At 46.4% G+C, this 18,036-nt stretch overlaps 1 protein-coding gene across 3 annotated transcripts in view; it reads left to right on the top strand.

The window, feature by feature from the left end:
• Nucleotides 1-18,036, top strand: part of emid1 (EMI domain containing 1) — a 114,505-nt gene that overhangs the window by 80,196 nt on the left and 16,273 nt on the right. For all 3 annotated transcript variants that reach the window (XM_070437040.1, XM_023978481.2, XM_023978482.2), the window contains 6 exons: nt 2,799-2,909; nt 3,149-3,210; nt 3,510-3,642; nt 9,270-9,314; nt 9,413-9,502; nt 15,495-15,611. In XM_070437040.1, the coding sequence (XP_070293141.1) occupies nt 2,799-2,909; nt 3,149-3,210; nt 3,510-3,642; nt 9,270-9,314; nt 9,413-9,502; nt 15,495-15,611 (558 nt within the window). The remainder of the gene's footprint in view (nt 1-2,798; nt 2,910-3,148; nt 3,211-3,509; nt 3,643-9,269; nt 9,315-9,412; nt 9,503-15,494; nt 15,612-18,036) is intronic.

Raw genomic sequence — 18,036 nt, 5'->3', positions numbered from 1 at the left:
CCTTTGGTAGGAGTCGTGACAGTACCCCCTGCTGACTGCCCGATCCTCCGTGTCATAGAGACGGGACAGCGCGTCGGCCTTCGTGTTCAGGGAACCTGGTCTATACGAGATGGTGAACCTAAATCGGGTGAAGAACATGGCCCACCTTGCCTGATGCGTATTCAGTCTCCTAGCTGCCCGGATATACTCCAGATTCCGGTGGTCAGTCCAGATGAGAAAAGGGTGCTTAGCCCCCTCAAGCCAGTGTCTCCACACCTTCAGGGCCTTTACCACAGCTAACAACTCTCGGTCCCCCACATCATAGTTACGCTCCGCCGGACCAAGCTTCTTCGAAAAGAAAGCGCAGGGGTGGAGTTTTGGTGGCGTCCCCGAGCACTGTGATAGCACGGCACCCACCCCAGCTGCGGACGCGTCCACCTCCACTATGAACGCTAAAGAGGGGTCCGGGTGCGCCAACACGGGCGCATCAGTGAACAGCGCCTTCAACCGATTGAAGGCTCTGTCAGCCTCTGCCGACCACCGTAAACGCACCGGCCCCCCCTTCAGCAGTGAGGTAATGGGGGCCGCTACCTGGCCAAAACCCCGGATAAACCTCCGGTAGTAATTGGCAAACCCTAAAAACCGCTGCACCTCCTTCACCGTGGTTGGAGTCGGCCAATTACGCACGGCCTTAACGCGGTCACACTCCATCACCACCCCCGAGGTGGAAATGCGATAACCCAGGAAGGAGATGGCTCGTTTGGAGAACACACACTTCTCAACCTTGACGTATAGATGCTCCAGCAGTCTACCAAGCACCTTGCGCACCAGAGACACATGCGCGGCGCGTGTGGCGGAATAGATCAGGATATCATCGATATATACGACCACGCCCTGCCCGTGCAGGTCCCTGAGAATCTCGTCTACAAAGGATTGAAAGACGGCTGGAGCATTCTTTAACCCATACGGTATGACGAGGTACTCATAATGGTCCGATGTGGTACTAAACGCGGTTTTCCACTCGTCTCCCTCCCGAATACGCACCAGATTATACGCGCTCCTGAGGTTCAGTTTCGTGAAAAACCGCGCTCCAAGAAATGATTCCACCGCCGTAGCGATGAGAGGTAGCGGGTAACTAAACCCCACTGTGATGGAATTGAGAACTCTATAATCAATGCGCACAGTGGAAACCTGGTCTGGACTCTCCACCGACGTGGCACCGATGGAAACTCCCATACACCTACCTGAACACTCCTCTGACCACCCCTGGAGAACCCCCTGTCTCCACGAAATACTGGGATTGTGACTGGCCAGCCAGGGAACCCCCAGCACCTAGAAACACAGGTGAATCGATAAGGAAGAGACTAATCCGCTCCCTATGATTGATCCCCCTGCATTACCATGTCCAGTGGAACCGTGGCCTCCCTGACCAGCCCTGACCCTAATGGCCGGCTATCTAAGGAGTGCACGGGGAAGGGGGGATCTATCGGCACCAGTGGAATTCCCAGCTTGAGGGCGAGTCCGCGATCCATAAAGTTCCCAYCTGCGCCTGAATCGACTAGCGCCTTATGCTGGGAAGAGGGAGAAAAATCAAGGGAAAAAATGTATACAAACATGTGACCAACAGGGGGCTCTGGGTGAGTTTGATGCTGACTCACCTGGGGTGACCGAGAAGTGTTCTGCCTGCCCTCTCGACTCCCAGACGGGCTCCTCCAGCACCGGTCGGCCGTGTGTCCTCTCCGACCACAGCTGGTGCAGGAGGAGCCTCCTCCTCCGGTACCCCTCGAAGCGGCCCCCCCTAACTCCAAAGGAATGGGAGCGGGAGGGCTAGGAGGTGGAACTGACAGGACTCTTTCTGAACGCCCGCGGGCAGCTAGCAGATTGTCCAGCCGGATTGACATGTCTATAAGTTCGTCGAGGGAGAGAGTGGCGTCCCCACACGCTAGCTCCCTGCGGACGTCCTCCCGGAGGCTGCACCGGTAGTGGTCCATCAGGGCCCTGTCGTTCCACCCGGCCCCAGCGGCCAAGGTCCGGAACTCCAACGCAAAGTCCTGTGCGCTCCTCGTCTCCTGCCTAAGGTGGAATAGTGCTCCCTCGCCGAGTCTGGGCCATTCCAGATGGCGTTGGCCCACTCCAGAGCTTGACCCGTCAGGCAGGTCAAGCTCTCTCGGGGGAGGATGCTCACACTCTCCTCCCCCGAGGGAGTCGGCCTCACGGTGGCCAGGTACAACTCGAGCTGGAGTAGAAACCCCTGGCATTCAGCCGCCGCTCCATCGTACTCCCTCGGGGGGGCAAGACGAAGTGCGCTGGAGCCGGACCACTCCTCTCCCATTGGTCCATTCTCTCCATCATCTGGTCCGTCGCAGACCCAATCCGATGGAGGATGGAGCTATGATGTAGGACGCGTTCCTTGCAGTCACAGGACACTTCCTTGCAGTCACAGGACACTAGATAGTTTTTGCCCAGGGCTTTCAGAGCAGAACTCTCATGCAGTCCAACTAGCCTGCCACTGTGCTTCATCATAATCAGAATGCCAAATCATGTGAATAAAAATAATGGAATAAAAAAAGAATACTGAATTGACAAGGGAATATTGACACCACTGAGCATTCTGAAATTGAGTGAAAATACTTTGAGGGAGGGTTGGTATTTTCTTGTTGATGTGGACTGATTGTACTGTTGTCTGGAAGCCCCACTGCTTATAAGGGCCATTTGAATGACTGACTTACTGCATCATAACGGAATGACGACTGTATGAACTCACTGTGTGGTCTACGGAACTGACTCCTCTTCATCCTCCCCTTCATCTTCCGCTGCAGAGTCAGGAAACCAGCTGGTGGCTCAGGAGGCGGTGAGGAAGCCGTCCACTCTCCGCCGACCTCCTGCCTCTGCCCGCACAGAAGCAGGAACAGGGGAGCAGCTCTCCACCAGTAAGAACCAGGACCCTAACACTCTCTCATACAGTACTATGACACCTGTAACCATATTTCTCTTTTAAATATCATCAGACTCAGAACACCTGGGATCCAATTTATCTCCTTTACAATGTTTTGCTTTAACACTCAGGCCCCATGTTTCTCATATTCACTGAAGTACATTTTTGGAAGTGCTTTTTGCAGATATCGATACTTGTCCACGTATAGTATTTTTTTCTTTGTCTGTTCTCCAGATTGCCTCAACTGTAGTCGATTCACAGCACTGACAGACAGACTCAGCTCACTGGAGGAAAAGGTACAGTCATGGACTCTTCTACTGAAAACTGTGCTGCAGCGAGAGGCTACAGTCTCTGATCATGAACACCAGTGTTTGAGTCCATTTGAAAGGCATTGGCATTTCTCTGATAGATGAAAACACACATGCACACTACAATAAATTGTAAAGTATTTTATCTGTATTATCTGTCTTTTTCGTTATGTTTCGGACCCCAGTAAGACTAGCTGTCGGCACTGGTGTTGGATAATGGGGATCCTAATGAAAATTTAAATTAAAACATCTCTTCAAATTTCTCTCTTTCTTACTTTATCCAATAGGTCCAAGTGCTGTCCTCTCCTGCCTCCACTTCTCACCGCCACCTACAGGGTGAAGAAGGAACGGCACCGGAGTCTTCCTCACAGACAGGGGCTCCACAAACCAAAGGAGCCCCTGGCGAGCAGGGACCRGTAGGTACGTACAAGTCTCCTATGCACATGTATGGGCAGGTTTTAGGAACAGCCATGTATTCCTACTGATTTGAGTGAAGCAGGTTATGTTTGATAATTTCTTAGAAAATCACTCTGCACGGCTCTCTTCGTTCTCCATTGCATCTCAACCTGCTCTCCTCCCCCATATCATATTTCTTCTGTCCACACTAACACAGGGCACATCACACACACCACACACACACACACACACACACACACACACACACACACACACACACACACACACACACAACACACACACACACACACACACACACACACACACAAACCACACACACACACACACACACACACACACACACACACACACACACACACACACACACTGCGCTGCTCTCTTTCAGGGTTCTGTTGTGTGGAAAGTGAACACTTCAGGGCATGAAAGCCCTCTCCTTCCCTGGAGCTCAGCCCAGCGTTGGCTGCAGCTAGAAAGATAGAGTGTTCTGCTGGTGCACTTTCAAAAGGCTTTTCAATAGTGTATCAACTTCCACCCAATTACATTCAAATCTGTTTTAGCCAAAGGCTCTCTCAGGTTAAGATCACCACTGGCCTTCTGAGGCCTGTAGAYGAATGTAAATGCACCATTATGTTTGTCCTGCCACACAGACAATGTTTGTGGGTCAGTCTTAGTAGTTTTGAGAGAGAGAGAAATTAMCTGTTCTGTGTATACAGTAGCAGTCAAAAGTTTGGTTTTTCTTTATTTTATAATTTCTACATTATAGAATCATAGTGAAGACATCAAAACTATGAAATAACAGATATGAAATCATGTAGTAACCAAAATAGTGTTAAAAAATCAACATATATTTTCTATTTGAGATTCTTCAGTAGCCACCCTTAACCTTGATGACAGCTTTGCACACTCTTGGCATTCTCTAAACCAGCTTCACCTGGAATGCTTTTCCAACAGTCTTGAAGGAAATCCCACATATGCTGAGCACTTGTTGGCTGCTTTTCCTTCACTCTGCYGTCCAAACTCATCCCAAACCATCTCAATTGGGTTGAGGTCAGGTGATTGTGGAGGCCAAGTCATCTGATGCAGCACTCCATCACTCTCCTTCTTGGTCAAATAGCCCTTACACAGCCTGGAGATGTGTTGGGTCATTGTCGTGTTGAAAAACAAATGACAGWCCCACTAAGCACAAACCAGATGGGATGGCGTCTCGCTGCAGAATACTGTGGTAGCCATGCTGGTTAAGTGTGCCTTGAAATCTAAGTTAATCACTGACAGTGTCACTAGCAAAGCACCCCCACACCATCACACATCCTCCTCTATGCTTCACAGAGGGAACCACACATGCAGAGATTATTCGTTCACCTATTCTGCGTCTCACAAAGACACAGCGGTTGGAACCAAAAATCTCAAATTGGGACTCATCAGACAGATTTCCACCGGTCTAATGTCCATTTCTCGTGTTTCTTGGCCCAAGCAAGTCTCTTCTTCTTAGTGTCCTTTATTTTTGGTATATATTTAACCTTTATTTAACTAGGCAAGCCAGTTCATTTACAATGACGGCCTCCCCCTGCCGGACAACGCTGGGCCACTTGTGCACCGCCCTATAGGACTCCCAATCACGGCCGGATGTGATACGGCCTGGATTCAACCAAGGGACTGTAGTGTTGCCTCTTGCACTGTGATGCAGTGCCTTAGACCACTGCGCCACTTGGGAGCCCTTTAGTAGTGGTTTCTTTGCAGCAACTCGACCATGAAGACCTGATTCACACAGTCTCCTCTGAAAAGTTGATMTTGAGATGTGTCTGTTACTTGAACTCTGTGAAGCATTTATTTGGGCTGCAATTTCTAATGAACTTATCCTCTGCAGCAGAGGTAACTCTGGGTATTCCTTTCCTGTGGCAGTCCTCATGAGAGCCAGTTTCATCATAGAGCTTGATGCATTTTYCAACTTTTTTTTTAGCAATATGGCGCCGACAGAGATGGTCGACTCGCTTCGAGTCCTTAGGAAACTATGCAGTATTTTGTTTTTTTATGTACTATTTCTTACATTGTTACCCCAGGAAATCTTAAGTCTTACTACATACAGCCGGGAGGAACTATTGGATATAAGAGCGACGTCAACTTACCAACATTACGACAAGGAACACGACTTTCCCGAAGTGGATCCTCTGTTTGGAACACCACCCAGGACAATGGATCTAATCCCAGAAGCCGACCCAAAACAACGGCACCGCAGAAGGGGCAGACGGAGCGGCCTCCTGATCAGGCTCCGTAGACGTGCACATCGCCTACCGCTCCCGAGTATACTACTCACCAATGTCCAGTCTCTTGACAACAAGATAGATGAAATTTGAGCAAAGGTTGCCTTCCAGAGAGACATCAGAGATTGTCAAATTCTGTTTCACGGAAACATGGCTCTCTCAGGATATGTTGTCGGAATCGGTTCAGTCACTGGGCTTCTCCATGCATCGCGCTGACAGAGATAAACACCTTTCTGGGAAGAGGAAGGGCGGAGGTATATGCTTCATGATTAACGACTCATGGTGTAATCATAACAACATACAGGAACTCAAGTCCTTCTGCTCACCGGACCTAGAATTCCTTACAATCAAATGCCGGCCATATTACCTCCCAAGAGAATCCAACCGTCTTCTAGGCAGAAACTCAAACAGGATGTACCAGTGACTAGAACCATTCAACGCTGGTCTGACCAATCGGAATCCACGCTTCAAAATTGTTTTGATCACGCGGACTGGGATATGTTCCGGTCAGACTCAGAGAACAACATCGATCTATACACTGACTCGGTGAGTGAGTTTATAAAGAAACGCATTGGAGATGTTGTACCCAATGTGACTATTTAACCTACCCTAACCAGAATCCGTGGATGGATGGTGGCATTTGCGCAAAACTGAAAGCGCGAACCACCGCATTTAACCATGGAAAGAGGTCTGGGAATATGGCTGAATATAAACAGTATAGTTATTCCCTCCGCAAGGCAATCAAACAATTGAAATGTSGGTACAGGGACAAAGTGGAGTTGCAATTCAACGGCTCAGACATGAGACGTATGTGGCAGGGTCTACAGGAAATCACGGACTACAAAAAGAAAACCAGCCACGTCACGGACACCGATGTCACGCTTCCAGATAAACTTAACACCTTCTTTGCCCACTTTGAGGATAACAGTGCCACCGTCGCGGCCCGCTAACAAGGACCCCCCCCCCTTCTCCTTCTCTGTGGCTGACGTGAGTAAAACATTTAAACATGTTAACTCTTGCAAGGCTGCTGGCCCAGACGACTTCCTTAGCCGTGTCCTGAGAGCATGCGCAGACCAGCTGGCTGGTGTGTTTAAGGACATATTCAATCGCTCCCTATCCCAGTCTGCTGTCCCCAAATGCTTCAAGATGGCCACCATTGTTCCTGTACCCAAGAAGGCAAAGATAACTGAACTAAATGACTACCGCCCCGTAGCACTCCCTTCTGTCATCATGAAGTGCTTTGAGAGACTAATCAAAGATCATATCACCTCCACCTTACTGGCCACCCTAGATCCACTTCAGTTTGCATACCGCCCCAACAGGTCCACAGACAATGCAATCGCCATCACACTGCACACTGCCCTATCCCATCTGGACAAGAGGAATACCTATGTAAGAATGCTGTTCATTGAATACAGCTCAGCATTCAACACCATAGTACCCTCCAAGCTCATCCTCAAGCTGGAGACCCTGGGTCTCAACCTCGCCCTGTGCAATTGGGTCCTGGACTTTCTGACTGGCCACCCCTAGGTGGTGAAGGTAGGAAACAACATCTCCACTTCGCTGACCCTCAACACTGGAGCCCCACAAGGGTGCGTGCTCCGCACCCTCCTGTACTCCCTGTTCACCCACGACTGCGTGGCCATGCACGCCTCCAACTCAATCATCAAGTTTGCAGATGACACAACAGTAGTGGACTTGATTACCAACAACGACGAGACAGCCTACAGGGAGGAGGTGAGGGCACTCGGAGTGGGGTGTCAGGAAAACAACCTCTTGCTCAACGTCAACAAAAGAAAGGAGATGATCGTGGACTTCAGGAAACAGCAGAGGGAGCACCCCCRTAGCCACATCGAAGCGACAGCAGTGGAGATGGTGGACAGTTTTAAGTTCCTTGGCGTACACATCACAGACAAWCTGAAATGGTCCACCCACACAGACAGTGTGGTGAAGAAGGCGCAACAGCGTCTCTTCAACCTCAGGAGGCTGAAGAAATGTGGCTTGTCACCCAAAACCCTGACAAACTTTTACAGATGCACAATCGAGAGCATCCTGTCGGGCTGTATCACAGCCTGGCACGGCAACTGCACTGCCCTCAACCGCAAGGCTCTCCAGAYGGTGATGCGGTCTGTGCAACACATCACCGGGGGCAAACTACCTGCCCTCCATGACACCTACAGCACCCTATGTCACAAGAAGGCAAAAAAGATCATAAAGGACAACAACCACCCGAGCCACTGCCTGTTCACACCGTTACCATCCCACTAGTTACTTTGAACAATGCCACTTTAAATAATGCCACTTTAATAATGTTTACATATCTTACATTACTCATATGATATGTATATACTCTATTGCACCTTGCCTATGCCGCTCGGCCATCTCCCATCCATATATTTATATGTATATATTCTCATTCACCCCTTTAGATTTGAGTGTATTAGGTAGTTGTTGGGAAATTGTTAGATTACTTACACTGTCGGAACTAGAGGCACAAGCATTTCGCTACATTCGCATTAACATCTGCTAACCATGTGTATGTGACCAAMAAAATTTGAGTTGATTTGATTTGAAGAAACTTTCAAAGTCGTTTSTCTTTGCTTATTTGAGTTGTTCTTGCCTTAATATGGACTTGGTCTTTTACCAGATAGGTCTATCTTCTGTATACCCCCCTACCTTGTCACAACATAACTGATAGCCTCAAACGCATTAAGAAGGAAAGAAATTCCACAAATGAACTTTTAACAAYGCACCCCTTGAAACGCATTCCAGGTGACTACCTCATGTAGCTGGTTGAGGGAATGCCAAGAGTGTGCAAAGCTGTCATCAAGGCAAAGGGTGGCTACTTTGAAGAATCTCAAATAGAAAATATATTTTGATTTGGTTAATGCTTTTTTGGTTACTACATGATTCCATATGTGTTATTTCATAGTTTTGATGTCTTCACTATTATTCTACAATGTAGAAAATAGTAAAAACAAATGAAAAACCCTTGAATGAGTAGGTGTGTCCAAACTTTGGACTGGTACTGTACGTTTTGAGTTTCAATAGGAGCTTTAATTTRGCAGAATCTGCTGCCCTGTGTGGGACTCTTGGGTTTTAGTCTCCCATGACTAGCTAAGGGGTTTGTTCCTCTCTGGCACCTCTGTGGCCCTAATTAACATCTCAGTGCTTAGTCTTTCAGCGAGTCTATCTAATCCAGTGCACGGCTCAGCTGCTCTGCCACCTCCATCTGGTAACCCTTCACCTCAAGAATCACTCAACGTCTAGTCCATTTTTCCACACAAGGCAATGGACGCCCCCTTTCTCTCCCTCTTTCCTTGGGCCCTTGTCTGCTCTCTGACGCCTGTCTATTTCTTCCCAAACACACAGGTCCACAGGGCGATAGAGGCAGAGACGGTACCCCTGGACAAGATGGTAGGTTTGAGGTGTCAAGTCAGTCATTGCTTTGTAACACAAGCTATATTTTGTGACTGTATCAGTATGGCTCAATGGTTACTAGTGTCTTTGTTCAGGGAAGCTCGGGTCTCGGGGACTGCCGGGCCCCAGTGGCCCCAGGGGTGAGGCTGGGGTGAGAGGCCCTTCTGGGACCCCAGGACCAGTGGGTAAGATACTTTCTGTAACTAGACAATGACAGAGTGTATGATTTATAACAACCACTGATTTCACTGTAAAATTGTGTAAGCCTCCAAKTGTGTGACAGTCATTCCTTTTGGCTGAAATATGATAATAACAGACTGTACTCAGTAGATGTTTGTTTCATGAATAACAGATAATTCCAGATTTACAGTTGATTAAGCAGGGTGCACCGATGTCAAACAAATGCTTCTTGTGTTACAAGACATTGACACTGTTTGTCAATAAATACGCTTGTGGTAAAGATGGTGAAGATCAGTGTAGGGACAGGGGAATTGTATACGTACCCACCCACTTAACCCATTATCTCTAAGACAACTATGACAGTACTCACACTAGGCCAGGGCAGACAAGAACCTGGAGTGTATGTCACTACCTGTTGACTTAAGGCCTGAAACAATTATGGAAAAGTCACTCAGATCTATCTCAACAAATTGCATCATGACATCCTGCATCAGAGTGTTTGTCTTTCTGTGAAACCACTCGGCCATTCCACAAAGCCATGTGTAGTCCATAAAAAACACAGCAGTTCCTCTGCGGACAACATGGTGATAACTTACACTTTTCAACCATAAGACTTACTAAATACAAAGTTCGCTGATTCAGCATGGTTTCCAGCAGCCCGCCAAAAAATATTTATCTTCAGACTACACAAAACTCCCCTATGGCTCGCAATACTCGCTGTTGTTCCTGCCTGCTGACCAACCAGAGTCGATTCGTTCAGCAACATAAAGACAAGCATAAATCTGTTGCTTATATTCGAGGGTAAATGGTTATGGACAAATAATAAATAACAGTCCGAAAACAAGAAATCCCTAGGCATTCCTGAGCAGTTATGAGTTTAATGACAATAAAATACATAGTAATATAAGTTTCTCATGCATGTGCTCCTGTAAGTTGCTCTCGATAAGAGCGTCTGCTAAATTACTCAAATGTAAATGTAGAATGTTGGAGCTGGTGGCTGTGGTTCTGGTTCCTCTCTGTATGGAACAAGCAGACAGTGTACCCCTCCCTCTCTGAGGGACATATGACCCCTGCTCTCTGCCTGCTGCTACTGCTGCTGCTGCTTGGTAGAAATGAGATGTAGAGCAAAAGTTAAACTACAAACCCACTTTTTGAGAAACACCATGTGAATCCAATCTGAAATGAACATGAGCTATGTGTACAAGTCCTGTCTCCTTATGTCTCCATATGTCTGCGGTGTTATTGTTGTCCCCCACGATGAAATCGGGGAGGGAACTGTGGATCTGTCTCCATCRGTACGTACATTCGTTCGTACYATAGTCACACGCGATATCTCAGACAGCACTGGGCTGATTTTGACCAAACTTGGGTGAATGATGTGTCTTGCCATAGAGATCCGGCATTTACAAAATTGCACTGATTGGCCCAAGGCGGGAGCTGTAGTAATTCACAGAAATGTGTTAGTCACAAGCTGCATCAGTGGTGGGGGACGACGTGTTTACTGTTGCGTGGTTTTTGCTATCTCTGTTATATTATGTGCATAGGGTTTCTATTACAAACTATTTTCTCCCCTATATGCTGAATTCGTCCTGTACATTGCACATACTAGAAATGATAACATTGACAAAAATGTGTTTGATGTTACTGAAACCCTGAGCCTTATGAGAGCATGTTTGGTAGCAAGAGTTTAGGAGGAAGGGAAATGAATGAACTCAGCAGTTGTGTAAAAGTGGTTAAGACAGATTCATAAAGAGTCAAGGGGAGACTGTTGTCACACAGGGACTTCCGCAYGGAGGGAAGCAGTGTGAGGTTGGAGTTAGGGTTGGGGTGTGTGGAGCCGTGCACTGATGTATTTTGGGTTGTTTTTCCCTGAATCAGCGCAAAGACAGGACATGTGTTTCCTGTACAGAAGAACTACGATTCCTTTACACGCATGCACGCACACAGGCACCCAAACACACACACACACACGCACGCACGCACGCACGCACCAAACGCACATATGCACACACACACTTTTACTCACACCTTGACACTGGAGCCCACAGCTGCTCCAGGGCCCCATTATCCTGCTGGAAAAATAGAGCCTAGTTTGCCCTAACGTCATGCTAACACACAGACTCTGGAGATGGAGCCACTTTGACTACCCAGCTGTGCCACTGTGCTGCTGACCATGGGTCATGGTCCTTCAGGTGGAATTGAGTATGTGCAGAACCACAACACAGCCAGTCTTTGCTGCAATGTTTACCAAAGCAAAGTGAAAATGAATCAATGAGGTGTCAAATCCAATTAGAGCTGTAACAACACATTACAAATGACCCTCTCCTATGCCAAGTTACTCATAGTTGATAATACAATCAATGATAGCTGTTGTCAGTTGCATCACCCTCCAGAGCATTATTCAGGTTCACAGGACAAAGAGATGGTGTGTGTGTGTGTGTGTGTGTGTGTGTGTGTGTGTGTGTGTGTGTGTGTGTGTGTGTGTGTGTGTGTGTGTGTGTGTGTGTGTGTGTGTGTGTGTGTGTGCGTGCGTGCGTGCGTGCGTGCGTGCGTGCGTGCGTGCGTGCGTGCGTGCGTGCGTGCGTGCGTGCGTGCGTGCGTGTGTGAGGGGGGGGTCATGTTGAGCACAGCATTACCTCAGGAAAGTGCAAACAATGAGGTCAGATGTTGCTGTGGTGGGGAGGTGAGGTGAGGCACTTTGTTTGGGTTTGTGAATGGAGCAGGCCAATCCAGCTGGGCCACAGGGACTAGTCACATCTCAGCTTTTCTTTCTCACCTTTTTTCAACAAAAGGAGAAACCGATGTGGGAGGGAGAGAGAAACACTTTCACGAGCTGGCTTGTTGGGACTGGTAATGCACACACACACAACAGTGAGCGCTCTCACACTCCGGCTCATGCAGACGCAGGCAGCATTTATTTTATTGCGCACCAGTGCCGCTAATATGCTCCAACGTTTAATAGTGTTTATTTGAGTTTTCCCAGGTCCTCCTTTGAGCTCCCGCACAGCCATTAAGAGCCTGTTAATTAAAGCTGAACAGCAGTCAGTCGCTCAGCCCGCTCTCTCCTCTCCTTGCCTGCTGATGTTAACCATCAAGCACGGAAACCTAATACACCATGCATCGCTCACTCTRTCTCTCCCCCATTCTCCCTCCCTTCAAATTCTCTACTATACATCTATACATCCCTGTACCCTATCAATTTGTCTAGGTTCACCAGCGCTCCCCTGCCATTGTGCGGCATGCCAGGAAAGGCAACACAGGGTGAAACCTCTTCATCATAGGTTCACCTATCTGGTGCCCTTTGAAATGATGAAAATACTCAATGAAAAATCTAATGATATACCAAAAGAGAATAAAAGTTTCTCTCCGGTCACCGGGCACTTTCCCCACTGCACTAAAAACTAAAGAAACTTCTGAGGAAAAGTAATCTAGATTCTTKYGCTCTTAGCAATTTTCGGCCAAAATACCTTCCATTCTTWAGCAAAATTCTGGAGAAATTGGTTTTCATACAGCTAAATAATTTTTTAAGTGCCAACTGAATTTTCTTTTTAAATTCCAATCTGTTTTTTGTGGTTTTTGTGCCCACCACAGCACAGCCTTAGTTAAAGTGGTAAATTATCTAAGAGCCAACACAGATGCAAACAGCTCTCTGTCCTTWTACTCTTGGARTTAAGTGCTGCATTCGACACTGTTGACCATGATGTCCTTCTGGACAGACTGGAGAGGTGGGTTGGCCTCTGGTCCAGCTCTAAATTGGTTTAGAACCTATTTAACCGGTCAAGAGTTTTTTTGTAACCCTTGGTGAAGATAACMCAGAGAAAATGCATATCACATGTGGCGTTCCACAAGGTTCCGATTTTGGGTGCGGTACTGCTCAGTTTATATATGTTAACCCTTGGCAGCCTTGTAAGAAAGCACAGCATATCACGACTCAGGATATGACCCAGATGCAGACAAAGGATGTGGATAGTACAGTTCTCAATCATTTATTATAACACGGGGAAAAGGCAGGTCGAGGACAGGCAGAGGTTCGTAATCAGGTCAGAGTCAGGCAGGTACAAGACAGCAGGRAGGCTCGGGGTCAGGGCAGGCAAAATGGTCAGAATTGGGAAAACTAGGAAACAAACACTTGAGAAATGGGAAACCGGGAAAGCATGCTGGTAAGACCTGACAAGTCAAGACGAACTGGCAACAGACAAACAGAGAACACAGGTATAAATGCTCAGGGGATAATGGGAGGTGGGTGGAGACAAGCACAAAGACAGGTGAAACCGATCAGCAMTGATTTTCACTACTATGCAGACGATACAAAACTTTACATTTCTGTGTCACCAGAGAATTTTAACTCCACGGATAAATGATTAGACTGTATTAGTGATTTAAATACTTGGATGGCTCACAACCTCCTCCAGCTAAATCAAGACATGATGGGGGTACTTATTGTTGGAGCCAAAGCACTGAGAGAAAATCTGGCTGCACATTTTAATTCACGGGCAATAAAGATAAAACACCAGGTAAAAAACCTAGGTGTTGTTTTAGATTCTGAACTCAATTTTGAATCACACGTGACCAAAATTGCTTTTTACCACCTGAGGAAAATTGCCAAGGTGCGGCCATTTCTCTCTCAGGCTGATACAGAGAGCTCATCCATGCTTTTTGTCACGCTTCTCGTGGGCTGAAGGAAGAGTGGACCAAGGTGCAGCGTTTAAAGTGTTCATGATTTAATCCAAAAAAACAATCGAACAAAAACAACKAYCAGGAGAACGAAAGCGAACAGTTCTGTCAGGCAAACAAAACAGCTAAACAGAAAATAACTACCCACAAAAACCATGTGGGAAAAAGCTACCTAAGTATGGTTCTCAATCAGAGACAACGATAGACAGCTGCCTTTGATTGAGAACCACACCCGGCCAAACACACAGAAATACAAATCATAGAAAAAGGAACATAGAATGCCCACCCAAATCACACCCTGACCAAACCACAATAGAGACATAAAAAGCTCTCTACGGTCAGGGCGTGACACTTTTATTACAAGCAGGCTTGACTACTGTAATGCTCTCCGGTCTAGTCTACCCAAGAAAGCCATTGGTCAACTGCAAAACATACAGAATTCTGTAGCACGAGCACTGACCAAGACCAGACGGAGAGCACACATTACACTGGTTTTAAGGTCTCTGCACTGGCTGCCTGTGAGTTTTACAATATATTTAACATTATTTTATTGGTTTTTAAATCAATCCACGATTGTGCACCCCAATACATGTCAGACATGCTTTTAAGTTATGTACCCAGTAGGTCCCTCGGGTCCTCTGGCACTGGTCTTTTAACTATCCTGAAGCCTAGGACCAAGAGGCATGGAGAGACAGCCTGTATGTAAAGCGTCTGTGTGTAGCTGGTGAGATGAGTCAGGCGCAGGCCAGCAGATAAGAGTAATGAAAGCAATTTTACTCAATAATATCACAATACACGTTGTATAAATACAAGGCCACAAATACGGACCGCAATACAATAAACAATTACTCACAAACAAACATGGGGGAACAGAGGGTTAAATAATGAACAAGTAATTGGAAAATTGAAATCAGGTGTGTAAGACAAAGACAAAACAAATGGAAAATGAAAAGTGGATCGGCGATGGCTAGAAGGCCGGTGACGTAGACTGCCGAACGCCGCCCGAACAAGGAGAGGTACCGACTTTGGCGGAAGTCGTGACACTGTAGATATTATGCCACAACCTCTGGAATAGCCTGCCAGAGAACCTGAGGGGGCCGAAACTGTGGACGTATTCAAAAGACATCTTAAAACACACCTTTTTAGCTTTGCTTCAGTTTTTATTGGTATTCTTAGTTTTTTATCCTGAAGCTTGATTTGATTTGAATGCTGTCCCAATGCTGATTCTTGCTTTTGTCATTAAGTTTTTTCCTACCCTTTCCATTGTTGTCATGCCAATGCTGTCCCTCAGTGAAACAGTGTGGTGTATCTCCCCTCCCCCAGGACCCAAAGGTCCATCAGGTCTCCCAGGAGAGAGGGGTCTACCTGGGCTTCTTGGACCTCCTGGACCCCCTGGACCCCCGGCCCCAGCCAGCGCCCGCATCCCAGAGCCAGACCGGGGTAAGAGAAGCACCACTATACCCTACAGACATATCCATCACCACACACACTCAATGAATCAGATTAACAGTTGTGTTATGGAACACCCAAAGAATTTGTTTATAAATATGATGTCATGGGCAGTGGCGATTTTGGCATGTAAATCTTGGTGGGGCAAACTATTATTTACTTTTTTTCATGCATGGGCTACTAACAGCTTATTACACAACATACACTTATTATTACTTTCTTAGCTACAGTATACACATCTCCCTGGCATGTTACATCATTTATGCAACAGCATACAATACATTTTTGAACTCACCTTGTTGTGCTGTGCTCACTTGAACAGGAAGGTGGGGTGGTGGTTCTTCGTGGGCAAATTTTGTCATCAAACTTTGTCATCAAAGTCATTCTCTGGATTTATTATATTTTCAAGACAACTGGGAACTCTGAAAAAGGTCCAATCATGATGACGTCAGAGATCTTCAGGTCGGAGCTCTAGAAAGAAGCCCAAGTTCCTGACTTGGAATTCCGAGTTGGATGACCGTTCAAAACGTATTTTCCCAGTAGGAGATCGTTCCCAGTTGTCTTGAACTCACTCAAATCAGATTTCCTAGTTCTGAGTTTCCAGTTGTTTTGAGCATGGCAGAACTCATGCTGGATTGACACCATGGCCAATGTTGAATGTTTATCCTTTTAAGTTTATAAAATAGACCCTTAAACCCAGACTTGGGACTACACACCCATTCCACTGAATAGCAGGCTAGTGATTGCTTTGCAATGCTTGCAGTTAGCCACTGATTCCTTCAAAATCACTCATTGTTGAATTTGCGTTTTCCAACATGTTGTGTAATGTCCAATGGCCGATGAGCACCAATACGTTTTATCTATAATTTCTCTTCATTATTTCTCTTCATATGACAATAATTAAAAAGGATTTGCAAGCAGATTGTTAACTAGATTCATGATAAAGACAACTAGATTCCTAGCTAAGATTTTCAAAGTATGATGTCGACATGATCAGTCCAATCAAAGCTGCTGTAGATATAACATGATTTTACATTTTATCTGTGGCCAATGACCTTGAGCCTTATTGGATGGGCACTTCTAATGTAACTCTATGGCAGCACCCAAGGGGCTTGAATTTTCGAGCTCTACCCTTAGATTTGGTGGTAACGTATTGTCCCCATGACTGACAGAACACTGATCCAATAACAGCACAACTAGAGAACATTATCAACCCCTACACTTCATATTTTCCGCTGGCTGCCCCACCACCACAGAAAGCACTGAGCTAGGCTGAAACACCTGCGTTTTGGAGCTGCCTTACTCAAGAAAGCAGAAAAGAGACTATGTTTGTATGCAGCTTTATTAACTTTTTTATATTGTTTACACACTGATATGTGACATGTATTAATGCCAAAATAACATGCAAAACAGGCATGCCCCACCTGCCCTGAATGACAGGTAGCCACTGTCCATGGGTAGGCCAATGTGCTTGCCTTACAGCCCTAAGTGCTCCATACCACCATCGCTCATGCTTATCTGGGTACAATTTTCCATTCAGTGGGTTTGTGTGAAAACGGTACACCATTCTAGTGCAGCTCATGAGTTTTCACACCCCAGTATTATGGACTTGGAGATGTCCCAGAACGAAAAAAATGGATGGATAGTCGGCCCCTGTCAGACAACCTGTAACGGTGGTCCTCCTCCTCTTCAACCGAAAAGGAGGAGTATTGAGGGAACCAAGGCGCAGCGGGTTGTGAACACATAATATTTATTAAAGACAAGACGAAAACACGAACTTCACTATAAACTAACAAAACAACAAACGGAGTAGACAGACCTGAACGACGAACTTACATTAAACCCGAGAACGCACGAACAGGGAAAATAGCCTACACATAAAATGACGATGTACAACACAAACCGAACAGTCCCGTATGGTGCGACAAACACTGACACAGGAGACAACCACCCACCACGAACACAGTGAAACAACCTACCTAAATATGACTCTTAATTAGAGGAACGCAAAACACCTGCCTCTAATTAAGAGCCATACCAGGCAACCCTAAACCAACATAGAAACACACAACATAGAATGCCCACCCAAACTCACGTCCTGACCAACTAACACATAAAACTAACAGAAAACAGGTCAGGAACGTGACACAACCACCCTCACCCCTCCCCTTCTCACAATAGGTGGTCTTTTTCTGGGACAAACTGGAGGAAGTGACCTCAGTCCACACATAATCAATTCCAAAATGAGTGGAGCTGCAGAGACAGTAGTTTTCGTGAGAGGTGTGGGCTGAGGATTCTACCTTGCTTAGATCTTTAAATAGGTGATACTGTTAATTTCCACTGAAAATCAACATGTTCCCAATGTCTATTACATTACATAGAGTCATGATGAACATCTATTTGAGTTAGAAGAGAG

This window comes from Salvelinus sp. IW2-2015, linkage group LG33 (assembly GCF_002910315.2).
Source record: "Salvelinus sp. IW2-2015 linkage group LG33, ASM291031v2, whole genome shotgun sequence".
NCBI lineage: Eukaryota > Metazoa > Chordata > Actinopteri > Salmoniformes > Salmonidae > Salvelinus > Salvelinus sp. IW2-2015.
This window is presented reverse-complemented; position numbering and strand designations above follow the sequence as displayed.